Source organism: Cynocephalus volans, chromosome 7, assembly GCF_027409185.1.
Source record: "Cynocephalus volans isolate mCynVol1 chromosome 7, mCynVol1.pri, whole genome shotgun sequence".
NCBI classification, from domain to species: domain Eukaryota; kingdom Metazoa; phylum Chordata; class Mammalia; order Dermoptera; family Cynocephalidae; genus Cynocephalus; species Cynocephalus volans.
This window is the reverse complement of record NC_084466.1, coordinates 154,285,641-154,301,239: the sequence shown is the minus strand read 5'-3', so window position 1 is coordinate 154,301,239 and position 15,599 is coordinate 154,285,641. Positions and strand designations below refer to the sequence as shown.

General features: G+C 54.1%; 1 protein-coding gene across 9 annotated transcripts in view; it reads left to right on the top strand.

Annotated features, from left to right (window-relative positions):
• The window catches only part of CTBP2 (C-terminal binding protein 2), a 161,263-nt gene extending 145,825 nt beyond the window's left edge, over window positions 1-15,438 (top strand). For all 9 annotated transcript variants that reach the window (XM_063103384.1, XM_063103380.1, XM_063103383.1 and 6 more), the window contains 8 exons: window positions 1,920-2,074; window positions 2,339-2,483; window positions 6,523-6,729; window positions 9,880-10,094; window positions 10,496-10,626; window positions 11,181-11,308; window positions 11,672-11,789; window positions 14,084-15,438. In XM_063103384.1, coding sequence (XP_062959454.1) covers window positions 1,920-2,074; window positions 2,339-2,483; window positions 6,523-6,729; window positions 9,880-10,094; window positions 10,496-10,626; window positions 11,181-11,308; window positions 11,672-11,789; window positions 14,084-14,264 — 1,280 coding nt within the window. In that variant the 3' untranslated portion in view covers window positions 14,265-15,438. The remainder of the gene's footprint in view (window positions 1-1,919; window positions 2,075-2,338; window positions 2,484-6,522; window positions 6,730-9,879; window positions 10,095-10,495; window positions 10,627-11,180; window positions 11,309-11,671; window positions 11,790-14,083) is intronic.
• The last annotated feature ends 161 nt before the right edge of the window (window positions 15,439-15,599 follow it).

Below are 15,599 nucleotides of genomic sequence, written 5' to 3'. Positions count from 1 at the left end.
GGTTCAGCTGCCACTCACAGGCCAGGAGGGACCATGATTCCCAGCCCGGGGTGAAAGGAGAGCTGTGCATGACCCTGGGTCCACCCAGAGGTGGCATGCACCCCCCCGCTACCTGGCCCTTTCTCCTGAGGCTTAGACAAAAGCCTTTTCTTTGCTCCATGTTCAAAGACATGATTGTCCCGGGTGCTGCAGCTGTGGGGTGGTAGCAGAGCCCACTCTGCTGTGGTGGCATGGGCGCTGCGGGCCACCCCTCCTCCGACCCCGCCACTGGGTGCTGTGAACACCGCTCCCATTGAGGGAATTTTCCTTTTCAGCTTCGTACTGAAGTGTGTGTCTAACTGGGTAATGAGCTTTGGTGGCCCAGGAGGGGACTCACATGTCTAGGGCACCAAGTGGCCATTTTACAGACTGCCAAGAGCCCTTTAGCGTGGTCTGGGCTGAGAGGTGGAGGCTGCAGAGAGGAGTGTGGCTGGGGCAAAGGGCTCCTGCTTTTGCTTGCTGGAGCCTGCGCCCGCCACCTTGCAGTCCCACAAAGACTAATTGGTCCGGGGAGCATCAAGCGTCCCTGGCAGGGTCCCTGAAGCTTAATAAAGCCAGGGGCCCAGGATGGCCTCCACAGGAGAAGACAGGCAGATTGTGCAGGAGGAAGGGGACAGAAGTGAGCTGGGCCCAGGTGTCCAGCTTCAGAAGGAATGAGGGACCAGGGGCCTCAAGCAAGGGCTGTAGTCTGGCCAGAAACGTCTCATGTCCACCGGTGCTTATCTGAAAGCTTAAAACGCCCAGAGAGCCATCTTGTTTTGATTTTTCATGTGACAGTGAAGATTTCCAGTTTGGTAGGAGAACAGACACCGCCCCTCCCTGCATCTCAGTGGTCTGGTCCCCCGAAGCCCGAGTGGTGGTTGTCTGGTGTCCAGGGGTGTGGGTCATGCTGACGCGACGTCAGGCAGGTGATCAGGAGGGGCTGTGTGGTCCAGGACTTCCCAGCATATGCACTGAAGGGGGTGGTGACTGGAGAGAATGCTGCTTCTCTGTCGCCAGTTTGTGACCCGGCATCTGCCCTGTGGGGATGTGGTGCGTGGGCATCCGGGTGTCATGGCTGAGGGCACGACACCCAGACATTGCCACCACGCTGATCTGCATGGAACTACTCAAGAATTTACACTTGGGCAGTGTGGGGAGGACTGACTGGGGCCCTTGCTGGGGTCATCCCTGCTCCTGCACCCCAGCATTGTGCCCCTCTGCCCTGACAGCTGTCCTTTGTCTCTGTCAGGCAGTGCCAGGACGTCTGTCAGAATTACTGTGACAGTCTGACTGGCCCAGGGAGCTGCCAAGAGCTGCTGGCTCTATGGCCCTTCGAGAAGTTTGCTCTCCCGCATCCCCATAGGTCCCTTGTCAGGCACACCTTCACTACCCCAGACCGCCATCCTGTCCTCACCTAGCACAGGTGAGCGGGCTGTGAGACTCTGCCTGGGGTGCCTGTTTCCACTGGGGTTTGTCCAGAAAGTTCCCTCAGGGGCCTTCATGTGCCCCCTCCTGTTTCACTTTATCCCCCTGTCGTGCTTGTGTCAAGGCGCAGCTATGCTGGTGCAGGCAGGGGGTGCGACAAGCGGGAACCCACTGCAGCCTCGGGTGCCCTGTGGTCTTTGTCTTTGGGCGTTGGCCATGATTTGGTGGCAGGCAGATGTCACTCACCAGACCCAAGTGTGGATGGTGCCTCTGGTGAAGAGGGGGGCTCCTGCTGGTGACAATGGTCCACTGGAGCTGCTGCAGGCCCTCATTGCTGTGCTGGTTTCTTCCTACCTGAGCCCTCGGCCCAGCATGGTGACGGAGCGTGTCCCCCCGACCCCACAGAGTTGGGGACAGGCCTACGGGCTGCTGCTTCGCCCGCGCACCCACCGTCCTTCTCTCCCTCCTTGTAGGTATCCGCCCCCAGATCATGAACGGCCCCCTGCACCCCCGCCCCCTGGTGGCACTGCTGGACGGCAGAGACTGCACTGTGGAGATGCCGATCCTGAAGGACCTGGCCACCGTGGCTTTCTGTGATGCGCAGTCCACGCAGGAGATCCACGAGAAGGTGGGCCACCCTGCGAGCCTTGTCCCAGCCAGCCAGGCGGCAGCAGCGGGTGCCATCCTCACAGGGGTCCCTCCTCAGCCTCCCCCTCCCTCCCATTATGTCACCGCTCGTCACCAGCAGGCCTCCCAACAGCCAGATCTTCAACTTGTCACTTTCATACCAAAGTCCTCTGCTCCATGTTCAGGGGTGATGGGGCCAGGGGCCTGTGGGTGTGCGGGACAGCGGGGCAGCTCCAGCCTGTGCACTGTTTCCCCACCGCCACAGGTGCTAAACGAGGCCGTGGGCGCCATGATGTACCACACCATCACCCTTACCCGTGAGGACCTGGAGAAGTTCAAGGCCCTGAGAGTGATCGTACGCATCGGCAGTGGCTACGACAATGTGGACATCAAGGCTGCTGGCGAGCTCGGTGAGTGCATGGGCCTCGCTTGGGGCTGGGAGAGAGCCAGGATGGAGGCCACTGAGCAGCTGCTGCCAGCTGCAGAAAGGTGGCTGCCTGTCACCCCGAAACCACTCCTGCTGGGTGCACAGCCCCAGGCTCCTGGGGGTGGGGGAGGCTTTGCATCGGGGGATCCCCCTAGTCCTTGGATGGGGCTCTCTTTCCGAGGGCTCCTGTCCACACAGGAACCCGGGTCATCCCCTGGCAAAACCCGGTCCAGAACACCACAGAAGCAGACCGGCCATAGCCCTGTACCCCCTGCTCAGCCCTTGATGGTGGAGTTTCAAAGGAAAAGCAAATGTAAACCCAAAGGCAGGGTCTCAAGGCTGCTTCTTGCACCCCTGGCCGCAAGCACCTGAGTGATCTGTGGCCTGGGTGGGCTCAGTGTGCACTGAGCATTTGCAAAGGCACAAGGAGCCAACATGAGCAATCAGGGGTCCTTGGGAGAGGACCCGAATGTCACTGTACTTGCTGCGTTTGAAACATGCCACTCCTGCACCCGGCATGGGGGACTGTACTCTGCCCTGTGACCACTGAGATGCCCAAATTCATGAAACTGCTCAGATACACCTCAGAACAATCAGGAACCCAGGCCTCATGGGCCCAACAGCAGCCTGGCCTTAGTATAGCCCCTCCTGTGGCCCAGGAGCCTGCAATCTCTTCCCCCACCTCATCCCCGTCGACCAAGGCCCCAGTAAGCCCTGGTGCTCCAGGCACAGGCTGGGTGTGTGTGATGCCTGCACAGCCGGTGGGCATCATGTGTGAGCTTAACCATGGCAGATGTTTGATGGTCCTGCCCATAGCCCACGGATGCCTGCCTCCCTCATTTCCAGCCGAGGCAGTCTTGGTGGGCTCCAGGTTCTCTCCGCAAGTCTAGCCTAGGGCTTTGAGCAAGGGCCAAGGCTTGGTTTTAGTTGTTAGTCCCCTACTTGCACCTGGGGCAACACACAGACACCTGTACCATAGACTGAGTCTTGGTGGTAGGAGCGGATGGGGGGGCCTGGGAGCCTGGATACACTGTGTTGGGGCTGCCCTTGGGCAAATCCCAATGGATGAGGAAGGAGACAGTCATTCTCCCACATCCTGCATGGCAGGTGGCTCAGGAGGAGAAAGGGTCACATCAGATTTCAGACTCCAGACAGGGTCCAAGGGAGTGGACGTGTGGCACGTGCCCCCAGCCCCCTGCCCATGCCCCCAGCATGGTTACCAATGGCCTTGCTTCCAGCCTCGGCATCCCTCCAAGCCCCCCTCTGTGTTGCAACAAAGAAACTCAGGAGGACGTGAGTCTTCAGAAGCACGTCTAATGTAAACTAGAATTTTCCATTTTCCCCCAGCACAAACAAGGCTATTTTTGTTTGAAAACAAATGTTCTTTGTGCTCTTGATGGAGTTGAAATCCCAAGTCTGGACACTGGAAGAGAGCACGGGTTAGTGTGCCCGGGCGCCCCGTCCTTTTCGCTCTCTCGGTTCTCAATTCTCCAGCATGTGGGCCCCTCCCAGTCCAGCTCCTGGTGACACACCAGCCATGCAGGTGGAACTTCCCATTTCTCCAGTTGCAGAAGATCCAAGAGCAGATGGGCTGGGACCAGAAAGGAGCCAGGCCCTCAATTCCCTTAAAAACCAAGGTGCCCAGTGAGGCAAGCTGCGGAGGGGGGTGGTTCCCAGAGTCCTGAGACCGACAGAAGATGGCCGGGGACTGCCATATTGAAAACTGTAAAAGGGATGGATGGTGGCACTTCCATTGACCCTGGTCCAATCCGGTAAGGGAGCTGCTTGGGAGACATCTGCTGGGTGCATTGAAGGGCAGTTTTTAAATGTGGCCTCTGGAAGGAGTGAGTCCCTGTCCACATGTCCCTTGTCTCCACGCGCGTTTTGCAAGTCGTTCGGCCAACTCAGTAACAAGCACTGAGGACAGCGGGTGGCTGCAGGTGTGCCCTTCTCCTGGGGAAAGGGTTTCCTTGTCAGACTGGGAGAACAGGGGCCTGCGGGTTTCAGGAGTCAGCACACACCGGGGCCTTGCCGGAACCTTGCCAGAACCTCAGGGACCACACGACCCTGAGCTGCCAGCCCTGGAAGCACGGGCAAGAGCGGCCGCTTCACATTAGAGCAGGGCGAGCCTCGGAGACCACCCCGACCCGCTGAAGAGAACAGTACCTGGGCCTTTGCTGTCTACAGCACCCCCCGGAATCCCCCCAGGAGCCGGGACGCAGCAGGGCGGGTGGGAGGTGGCTGGAGGGGCCAGGGCCAGGGCCAGGCCGTCCGAGCGCCTGTGTGCGCTGGCTCTGCATGCCATGCTCTGGTGTCCCATCCAGGGGCAGTTTCCAGCGGTTGCCACAAAGAATCCCAGCACTGACTACGAGAGGAAAAGCAACTCATGTCCCCGGGGGCAGATGTGCTGGGCCCAGCATCTGCAGCGGAGTCCACGCTCGGCCATTCTGCTGTGGACCTTCCCGCTGAGCTTGCGCCCCTAAGAGCAGTGAAAACTCTCCCCATGCCGAAGGTTTTCCTAAACCTCTGGCCACTGCCTCCGTCTCTTCAGACTCTAATGATAACATAGCTCAGGATCAAACCCAAAATTCTGTGCTGAGTAGTTTCAAATGAACTAGTCAGTTCTGCAAGGTTACTGACTTCCAGCTCGTGGGGAAGTCAGTCAGCCTAGATTGCAATCGAACACTTGGTCCCTTGGCAGGTGTCTGTGGCCCAGATGGGGTGGGCAGAGTGTCCTGTGCACGGGGGCTTTACCCTCTCTGAGCTGCCTTCCTGAGGGGGTCGCTCATCAGGACCCTGGGGCAGCCCTCAGGAGGTGGCAGCAACACAGCTGCTGAAAAGGGGCTTCGCGGCTCTCTTGGTCCCATTTCCTGTCAGTGGAGCCATATCTGCCCTGGTGCTCTTGTCACCGCCCCCAGCTTGAGAAGGTAGATGCATCCAGAGCTGCCTGAAAGGGGGCCCTGCCAGCTGCATGGGAGTCCCTCCTGGGGAGGGCTGCTCTCCTGGGGTCCCAGAGCTGGGATCAAGAGGGAGCCATCTGACTCGGACCAACTTGATGCCCAGAGACCTGTGCCCCTCCGTAGCCTCTTGGCTGGCAGACCCCAGGCTGGCTCTGAGCCCACTCCAGGGGCCCCCGTCCCTGGTGAGGCCCCTCTGCTCTCTGCTATGCCTAGCCCTTGCTACAAGTAGGGGTCTGGCCTGGCCCTGCCCCACACCCCTGCCACGTCTGCAGCCATTCACAGTCGCCCTCAAAACCCCCTCTGACCGGGGAAGGCAAATGCCCAGGCCCTTCCTGCCTGAGACGGGGTTAGTTCCCTCGGCCCCGAGCCACCTCGTGCTGAGATTCTTGGCCCTCATCTGTGTCCTCCACCCGCTCAAGCTGCCCCCTGCCCTAAAGGCTCTTCTAAAGAGCGGGAGGAGGGTATCCTGTCTGCTCTGTGTTCTTTGCACCAGAGCAGGATGGTGGTCAGGGAGCCCAGAATAAACACGTGGCTGGATTCAGGCATCTGTTCCGCCCATTCCAGCCCTGGTATCCATGTTGGGGTGGAGGTGTTTTCTTAAACAACTAATAAGTATGTTGTTTGTATTATGCTCTTAAAATACCATTAAAAAGTCAGTCTCTGTTAGCCCAGCCCCCCCCCCCCCAGGAGGACCCTGGGGCTGTCGGCCTGAGTAGGGTCCACTTTGAGGAGTCTGGTCCTCTGCCCCTGTCCCCCCAGCCCTGTCTGCCTGGGACGGATGTGCCCCTGGCCTCCTGCTGCTCCAGCCCTCCGTTGGGACTCAGGGCCGGCCTGGGAGGAAGCCGCTCATGCCCGGGCTCAGACCACCAGGAGGGGGGCTGGTTGTGAACCAGGTTCTGGCCCCAAAGTTCTCATGGGGTAGCTGTGGGGCTAAATACTGCCGAGCCCAGAGCCAGGGGTCTGCTGACGCCCCGCCCAAGCCCCGTGCCCCTAGGCGATGAAGCGGGGCTTCCCTGCAGAACTGGGGGTTCCCATCTCGGGCCTCACTGTCATCTCCCTCAGGGATCGCTGTGTGTAACATCCCGTCCGCAGCCGTGGAGGAGACCGCCGACTCCACCCTCTGCCACATCCTCAACCTGTACCGGCGGAACACGTGGCTGTACCAGGCGCTGCGGGAAGGCACACGGGTGCAGAGCGTGGAGCAGATCCGCGAGGTGGCCTCGGGAGCGGCCCGCATCCGCGGGGAGACGCTGGGCCTCATCGGCTTTGGTATGTGCTGCTGCTTCACCCCAGCCCACCCCCGTCGCCCCCCGCCCAAGTTAGGAGCCCTTGAGAGAGGCAGACCTGGCCTGCGTCTGAGGAGCCGGGTCGGCCTGTTCCTGGGAGTTCAGGTTCACCGAAGCAGTCACTCTGGGAGGGGTTCGCTGTAGGCCCCAGCAGGGCCAGCGCCCCTGGCCGGCTGCACGGGGTGGGGGATCAGGGGTCAAGACCAATCAGAGAACACACTCCCGAGGTAAGATCTGGGCTGGTTCCAGGTGGTGGTCTGTGCTGCTGGTCGGGGGTGACTCAGGAGAATGGCATCTTTGCTGTCGGGCAGAATGAAGGGCAGGGCTGTGTATGGCTGCCCTGTAGAGAAGCAAGCAGGCTTGGGGCTCAGACAGGGGCTGGCAGTGGACCGGGCCTAGCTCCAGAAGGCGCCCACGTGCCAGGCTGCGAAGACAACTGACGGGTTGGAGCCAGAATCAGGCTGTCAGCTTCAAAAGCTCACCTGAGGTGGGGCCAGGAAAGCTCTTCCAGGAGCCGGTTGGTGCCCACAGACACATGTGGGGAGAGGCACTGGGAGGGTGTCATCAGGTATGTGGCAGGGTAGGGAGGGGTGAGTCAGGACAGCCGATGGCCACACAGGGGCTCAAGAAGGGCACCCCGACCTCAGCAGCTGGCCCCAGGCCCCAGCCCTCCCAGCCCAGGCCAGTGCCATCCACACTGTATGTTGCTGAATCTTAACCGCACCACTCACTGGCTGTGTAACCCATCACTTGGCCTCTCTGCCTCAGTTTCCTGATCTGTAAATAGGGAATAGAAGGATACACGGTTGCTGCCTCTTTTTACTCAAAGAAGGCATGAGACACACCTGGGGCAGGTCTTTCTGGCTTCCAGAAGACTCCACTCAGCCTTCAGCTCTATGTTTCCAGCCAAGGGTCAGGGCTTTGGGAGGGCCACAGTACCTCCTTGCCCCACAAGTTCCCACTCAGCGGACCTAGGTGGCAGCTTGAGTAAGGTAGAAGCAGCTGGATTCTTCCAGAAGTGCACTTATTTCAGCAGGGCGTGATCTCCTGGGCTCCAGTGTCCGAGGTCTGAGTTTAAGTGCCCAGGTGCTGGGGGACCACACTCAGGAAGCTGTTCTTTCAAAACTATTTAAAAAGAACTCCGTCATTTTTCATTTTTCTGGAGTGGGCACAATAAAATGACTGTAGGAAATGCAGCCGTGTTGCACACACCACAGCGCCCTCTGGTGCCCTGCGGGGCGTCCTATGGCTGCAGGAGTGGCTCTTGGAGATGGTTCTTAGAACTTCCCGCGTCCTTTAACCAGCCTCCTTGCTTCAGAGCTGTGAGCTAACCATTGCTGCGGTCATCCTGGGTCCCACGGGCACAGGTTACATCGTCTCTCCTTTGCTGGCCTCTCGTAGCCTTCAGAATGGTAACGGTAAGACAGGACAAGGCAGGGTGTGGGCAGCCTGGTGGCCGCCGCAGCCACCGTTAGGAGGTGGAAGCCTCCACTTGCCTCAGGCCCAGCTGAGAAGCGTTGGGCAAGAGTCCTGCAAGCCCGGCTCACACTGTCTGTCAGGGGAGTGGGCTTGTGGTGGGCGGGCTGTGCTGCTGGTCGAGTGCAGCCTTGGAGGTAGGAACAAAACACTAAATGAAAGGGCAGCCAAACGGTAGCAGTGCTTTTAAAGAAAAGAAAAAAAGCCCAGACCGTTGGGTTCTCTTCCCAAAGGACTAGATTTTGATTACATCAGTAACAGACAAGTCAGTAGATCTTTAGCCAGAGATGGCTAAAGTAGACACCAGTGAAAAGATCGGGGTTTGTGAACGTATGAGAAACAACTCCTGAGCAGTAACCCGAGCCTCATCTGCCCTGTCGTGTCACACATCTGGGCCTGGGGGGCCGGGCTGCTCTCGCGGCCCTGGATCTACAGAGGGGGAACCACACTTGCAGACACGCAGGTATGGGGGGTGGCTGAGGGATGGGGACCCTGCTGAGCGTGGGCTCCAGCAGCCACGCGATGGGTCATTAATCTCGTGCTGTAAATGAGACAGGAGGGACTTCTAGTCCACACGTGAGAAGACACCGTCCTGCACTACCCGCTCCTCTGCCCCTCCACTGGGGGGTGCGGGTGTGGTTCCTGGTTACTGCATCCAAGTGGCGACATTGAAGAGGGATGGCACTGTAGATAATGGCCCACTGATCACCTTGCAGCTGTCCCTCTTGACCAGAATGGTGGCCTTTGCCTGCAAACCACATGCCCAATTAGATCAAGCGTCAGCAGGAGGGGAGATATGTACCAGCAAGTTACCCCACAAGCACGGCTTCCTGTTTGGAGATGTGTTTCTTCTTTTTCCTTTCCCCCAGCCTGCACATTTGAACAATGTTTTACATGAAGATTTATTCACATCTCCCCAGTAGAACGCAATCCAGCATCACACAAACCATTTTGTTTTCAAGCTGAAAACTGCTCTGGGAAGCTGTTGGGTATGCGTGGATTTGTGCAAATGACCATTTGGGAGTGGCAGGAGCCTTCTTGTCTTGTCCAATTTAACTGGCTGGAGGCCCAGGCTGCACGCTGGGGACATGGAGAAGGCTGCACCAGCAGGACGGTCCCGGCCTCACAGACGTGTGCCCCACCTCTCAGCCAGAGAGGGATTTCACAGGGCCGATTTGTGCTCAGGCTGTTTTGATCATTTTACCCCCTTTGTGAGCAAGCGCAGTGGTAATTAGGCTGGCTAATGTTCCCTGTTAGTTATTAAGAATGATAAAGAATGAAATTCATATTAAAAAAACCTGCTATATAAGCAAAAAGTGGGGGAATAAATAGGAATGGGAGAATATTGGTGATGGTCGGGCTGGGGGAGGGGCACGTGGGGTTCTCTAGAACATTCTCTCTAATTGTGTACAAGTTTGGAAATATTCATAATATGCAAGTTAAAAAGAAATCCTGCTGTGGCCAATATAAGCAGCAACATTGCTGTCCTCAGAACAGCCATCCCCACCTTGGCCCCAGTGACCTCTGGGGGTCATTGCGGCCTCGGCATCACTAAGCTTTGGGCACACGGTTCCTCTGGCAGCAGCGACCAGCAGGGATGGCAAAGCTGTGGTGGGGGCTGTGGTCTCACTCACCTGGACGCTCTGTTTCTGCACAGGTCGCACGGGGCAGGCGGTTGCTGTTCGAGCCAAGGCCTTTGGATTCAGCGTCATATTTTATGACCCCTACTTGCAGGATGGGATAGAGCGGTCCCTGGGCGTGCAGAGGGTCTACACCCTGCAGGACTTGCTGTACCAGAGCGACTGCGTCTCTTTGCACTGCAATCTCAATGAACATAACCACCACCTCATCAATGACTTTACCATAAAGCAGGTAACTTGAAGATGGATGCCCTCGGACCCTGGAAGCTTCTGTTGAAGGTGGCAGCCCCTGCTGTGGGCATGAGAGGGGATAGGAAATGGTTCATGTACATACTGGTGAGCAGAGAAGAGAGTCCCTGGGACAAACTGGTGATATGCCCAGGTGAGCCCCCTCCACGGGAGGGGCCAGGCTGAGCAGGGAGGGACAGGAGCTAGCCTAGGACCCGCCGGCACCCATCCTAGAGCCAGCCATCACCTACCACCAAGAGTTCCTACTCCCTTCCCCCACACTCGGCACACACCTTGACCCACCAGACCAACAAAACTCCTGGTTTGCAGCTTCTTTAAACCTCGGTAAGAGCCTCGTGCTGCAGCAGCGTGCATCATGTAACCGGCTTTTCTTTGCTTCTGCAGATGAGGCAAGGAGCGTTCCTCGTGAATGCGGCCCGCGGTGGGCTGGTGGATGAGAAAGCCTTAGCCCAGGCCCTCAAGGAGGGCAGGATACGAGGGGCAGCTCTGGACGTGCATGAATCGGAGCCCTTTAGGTGGGTGTGGCCAGGCTGCTTCGCCGCCCACTAGGAACCTGCAGCGTTCAGTGCTGCACTGGACCCCCCCCACACTTTGAACTTGAGGCACTTTCCCTGGCAGGTCACTGGGTAGGAAACTCCGAGATGACATTTACAGTACCTGTTCTTCTAAGGAGTGTGCTGTATTCTCAATAATTGTCAAAGGGCCAGAAGTTCCCCAAAGGCCATCAGAAAGCGTCTGAGAAGCAGAGAAATAACGGTGGTGGTTTTGTCTTTAGACAAGTGGGCACAGAACGAATACCCTGGAGTACTCACTCTGGTGAGAGGAAAGCAAGCCTTCAGAACTGGGTTTTTCTTCTGTCTAATCCACCGGTCATTCCTGACACTGTTGTTACAAAAGTGTGTAGATAATTATGTTCTAAAACTCCCCAACCCTTATACAATATGGTACAAAACGTGCCTCTGTCCTATCTGAGTGGCTACTCTTCTGCATTGCCAAGCGTTCCCTGTTGGGGAATAGTGTAGGGAATGTATTCAACTTTTCCCATATACTGTATTTTTTTTATGTCTAGCTTTGCTCAGGGGCCATTGAAAGATGCACCAAATCTCATCTGTACTCCCCACACAGCCTGGTATAGCGAGCAGGCATCACTAGAGATGCGGGAGGCAGCTGCCACCGAGATCCGCCGCGCCATCACAGGTGAGCCCCTCTCAGCTGCCATCAGGCCCGGCTGGCTCTGCGGTGGAGCCACCTCTAATCCTGCTGGTTACAGCTCCTTCACTGTGGGCAGAATTAGTTTTTCAGGCCAAGTTAGATTTTGCATGAGCTGAGCCTGTTTATGTAAGCCCTGAACTAAATTTCGGAGGGGAAATCACTTCCTCTTAGTCCCAGCCACCATAAGTATCATCCACGCTGGAGGGCGGCCCCCAGACGGGGGCAGGAGGGAGGTTCCTTTCTGTGCTGGCTGAAGGTTATTTCCCCCCAGGAGCAGCTACTTAGTATAATATCGAACTTATTGTGACCTTAAAAAATGTTTGATCAATTTTAATCGTCTTACTCTAGGTCGCATCCCAGAAAGCTTAAGAAACTGTGTAAACAAGGAATTCTTTGTCACCTCAGCTCCGTGGTCAGTAATAGACCAGCAAGCAATTCATCCCGAGCTCAATGGGGCCACATACAGGTGAGAAGAGGAACTGGATTCGTCCCGGCCTGCAGGCATCGCTCCCTTGGGCGACAGACGCCCACACGCCAGGGAAGGTCACCTAACACGGGCACTAAAGACACCCTTCTCCGTGGGAATTGTGTACCTTGTCCTCTCAGTTCCTGTGCCACTTTCCATGGAACAAACTTGACTTTAGGGATACAGCCTAGAACTGGAGCTATGAAATAGGAGCAAGAAGTTCCTTTTCTAAAAGGAGGTGGGGTAATTACCAGCTGGGGCTGACCACAGGGTGCCAGGAATTGCCCTTCATTCTGAAGCCTTTCTGTGGCTGGCGCTGGTACAGAGTCATCTCTGTACCCTGGACTTTGGTGGTGCCAGCAGTGCTCTAACCAACAGAGCTAACTGGCCCGCCCTGAAGCCATTTTAGAACCGGAGGGTTTCTAGTAGAAAAAGTATAGATGAGGTCTTCAAAGGGGAAATGCCTGTTAGTGATTTTATTTTCTAAATTGAGTCCAAGGAAAGCATTCTGGCCAAGAATGGTACGATCAACTAGGGACAGTGTCCTTGTCCACACAGAAAGATTGATAAAAGGTGGAATACACACAGTGTGGGTAAACAGTGTGACTATCAATGTCAGAAAATGTGGAATAGGGTAGATAAAAGCAGCAGCCTTCAAGGGAGCAGTGGTTTCATTTATGCTGTTTTCCATGGTTTTCTCCCCATCCCCACCCCCAATTATTGCTGGATTCCAGGAAAATAAATAGATCCTCTATGTATAAATGGAACAGAGCTGCAGCCTTGAGTCTCAGAAGGAAGTGTTTTACTTATTCTAACCCAGGGTGTGTCCCACCCTGGGCAGTGCCTACATTTGGGCCAGGTCATTCTCTTCTAGGGGCTGTCCTGTGCATTACAGGACATTTAGCAGCATCCCTGGACTCCACCTACTAGTTGGCAATAGCACCTCCTACTCCAAATTGTGATGACTGAAAATGTCTCAACAGTGCCACAGTCCCCTGCTGTAACCATGGGGCCTTGGCGTTGGTCAAGTGCATTTTGTGTACTGAAGGCTGACGCTGAGGAAGCTGTGCTCTCGCTTCCAAAATTATGTGGCGTTCTTCAGGTTTCATAAGTCCCACCTTTTATAAGCGTGTTCGAGCACCATTGCTTGAGCCCATCACAGCACCAGCCTCCCCTGCTCAGTATGGAGGCCCACCCTTGAAGGGCTGCGTTGTGTTCATCCCTTCAGATCGTGCTAGGCTCTTAGTCCCCGTTACATGTGTTCTGAGGGGCCATAGCTCAAAGGGACCCTACCGTCAGAGTCATTCTAGAGGTCCTGGGGATTTCTGACCAGACTTAACAGTGAGGCAGGCCAGGGGCTGGGGGCAGGGTGGCTTCCAGTGTGAGATGCCATCCCCTTCACCTCAGTTAAAAAGGGTTAGTTCGACAGCACCTGCCTCATAAATATGTTTAAATACATTGAGTCACATTTGTGCCCAATAACCATGTGTCCTGTAGGTGGCTAACGCAGCATGTCTTCACACACAGCAACCTGTCATGCCTGCAGTATGGAATGAGCACACATCTCGGCATCCAGAAGACAGCAGGCGCTGAACTAGCAGCCACTGTCCGAGGGGCTTTGGGCTGTACTCTAGACTGGGTTGCTGGAGATTAGGGTGCCAGCATGGTCAGGTTCGGCCAAGCCTTCTTCTGGGTTGTAGACTTCTTGTATTCTCACATTGCAAAAAGAGGGCCAGAGAGCTAACTGGAGTCCCTTTTGTGTAAGGGCATCAATCCCATTCATAAGGGCTCCATCCTCATGACCTAATCACCTCCCCCAGGCACCACTTCCTAACACCGTCACCTTTGGAGTTAGGATTTGAACATATGAATTGGGCGGGGTAATGGGAAGCACATTCAGTCCATAAGGGAAACCACGAAATCAGCCAGTATATAACTGATGAACTTTCTAAAACAACTGGAAAACTTGGAGTCTACTTTGTACAAAATGTGTTTTTCAAATAGTACGATATCCACAGACATTCATGATTAGTAATGAGCTAATATTTTCCTGTTGTCTAAAAGCTACAAAGTTAAGTGGCCCAATGTTTTGATTGGATTAAATAGTTTTTGAGGCATTTTTTATGAATTAGATGCCAGCTTCTCATATAATAATCTAGATTTCTCCTTTCTTTGTGGGTAAGGAGGTTGACAAACTGTCCCATAAAAATGAATTGTAAAAACATAAGCAGGAAAAAAGCCAATAGCTTGACAACTGCACTGGACTCACAGGCCCTTTTTCTGTGTGCTCCTAGGTATCCACCAGGCATTGTGGGCGTGGCTCCGGGAGGACTGCCCGCAGCCATGGAAGGGATCATCCCTGGAGGCATCCCGGTGACTCACAACCTCCCCACAGTGGCACACCCTTCCCAAGCTCCCTCTCCCAACCAGCCCACAAAACATGGGGACAATCGAGAGCACCCTAACGAGCAATAGCAGAGAATGCCAAAAGGTAATCATTCAGATAAACTTGGGACCAAGAGACAATGAAAAATAGATGAACTAAGAGAAAAAGGAATTTGACATTCTTTTTAACTGATTCTGGACATATGCATCATTGATGTTGCAGTGTTAAAACTACACAAGCTAGAAAACTGAAGATGTCATCTGCTTACAGAAGCGCTGAAAGACTAGGACGTGATTTATTAACGACCAACTTCTGTTGTTGTGTGTTAAGTTTTTCATCTGTGCATCAAATCACAAAGAATAAATAGAGCTTTTTCCTTTATCAGTCCCTTGGGCACAGCAGGTCCTGAGCACCTTGCTCTAGAATGTTGCATCAAGAGTTCCAAACATCGAAATAAAAAATATTAAGAGGAAATCCCCATCCTGTGACTCTAGTCCCTTCAGTCTACAGGGGCTGGTTACCTCTTTTTGCTAATAGGAAGATTAAATTACTACAAAATGGGGAGAAAGCTGTTTGCCTGTGTTAGACATCTGCACGCATAGGATTGAAGACAGTACAGACTCCTCCTGTACAGAGAAGTGTCTCTCAGATCTGAACTGCATACTGAGCGGGCAAGTTGGTTGTTAAGTTCAGTTATACCCTCTTGATGATGGAAAAAAAAAAGTATTAAGTTTCACAAGCTGTTTGTACTCAAATATATTTTCTCAGTTTCAGATCCTCAGCTATTTTATTGAGTGGAAAGTCTTGAACTGAAAGGGTTCAAGAAGAATAATGTTGCATTTCCTTATGTCTCAGGAAACACTTTTTATGGTAACTTGTCAGATTGTCTATGAACAAACCCACTTTTTTAGACATTGATAAAGTTCTTTTCTTCACGTGATATTTTATACAAGAACACTTCAGATGTGTTATTAGATGTGACTGATTTTAACAAATCCTATTAGATTTGTATCAACTAGTTACATGTTCTATTCATAGTCTTTTGTGAATCATTGCCTTTTTGTTTAAAAAGATGGCCTATTTTGAGCCTTTGTATAGGTACATTCCTGTTTTTGTGACAAAAGAAAAACTTTAAACTGTCCCAAACAGAAAAATAATGGCTATCAGAAGTATGTTTTGTTTTAGTGTGAGTTACCGTTACTGTATTTGTTTATTGTAAAGGTGAACATTTAGCGTTCAGTGCAGTTTTCAATAAAAAGTAATTAAAATTTCTAAGTTCTGAAATTCAAGTACATCTCACCAATGTACAAGTTCTACTTGAGATGTGTAAAGGCAACTGCATTGTCAATTAGCTAATTTCCAACTTTTGTGGCTTCAGGGTTCTATCTGCCTATTCCATAACCAGACTCAAGAATGGTGACAAT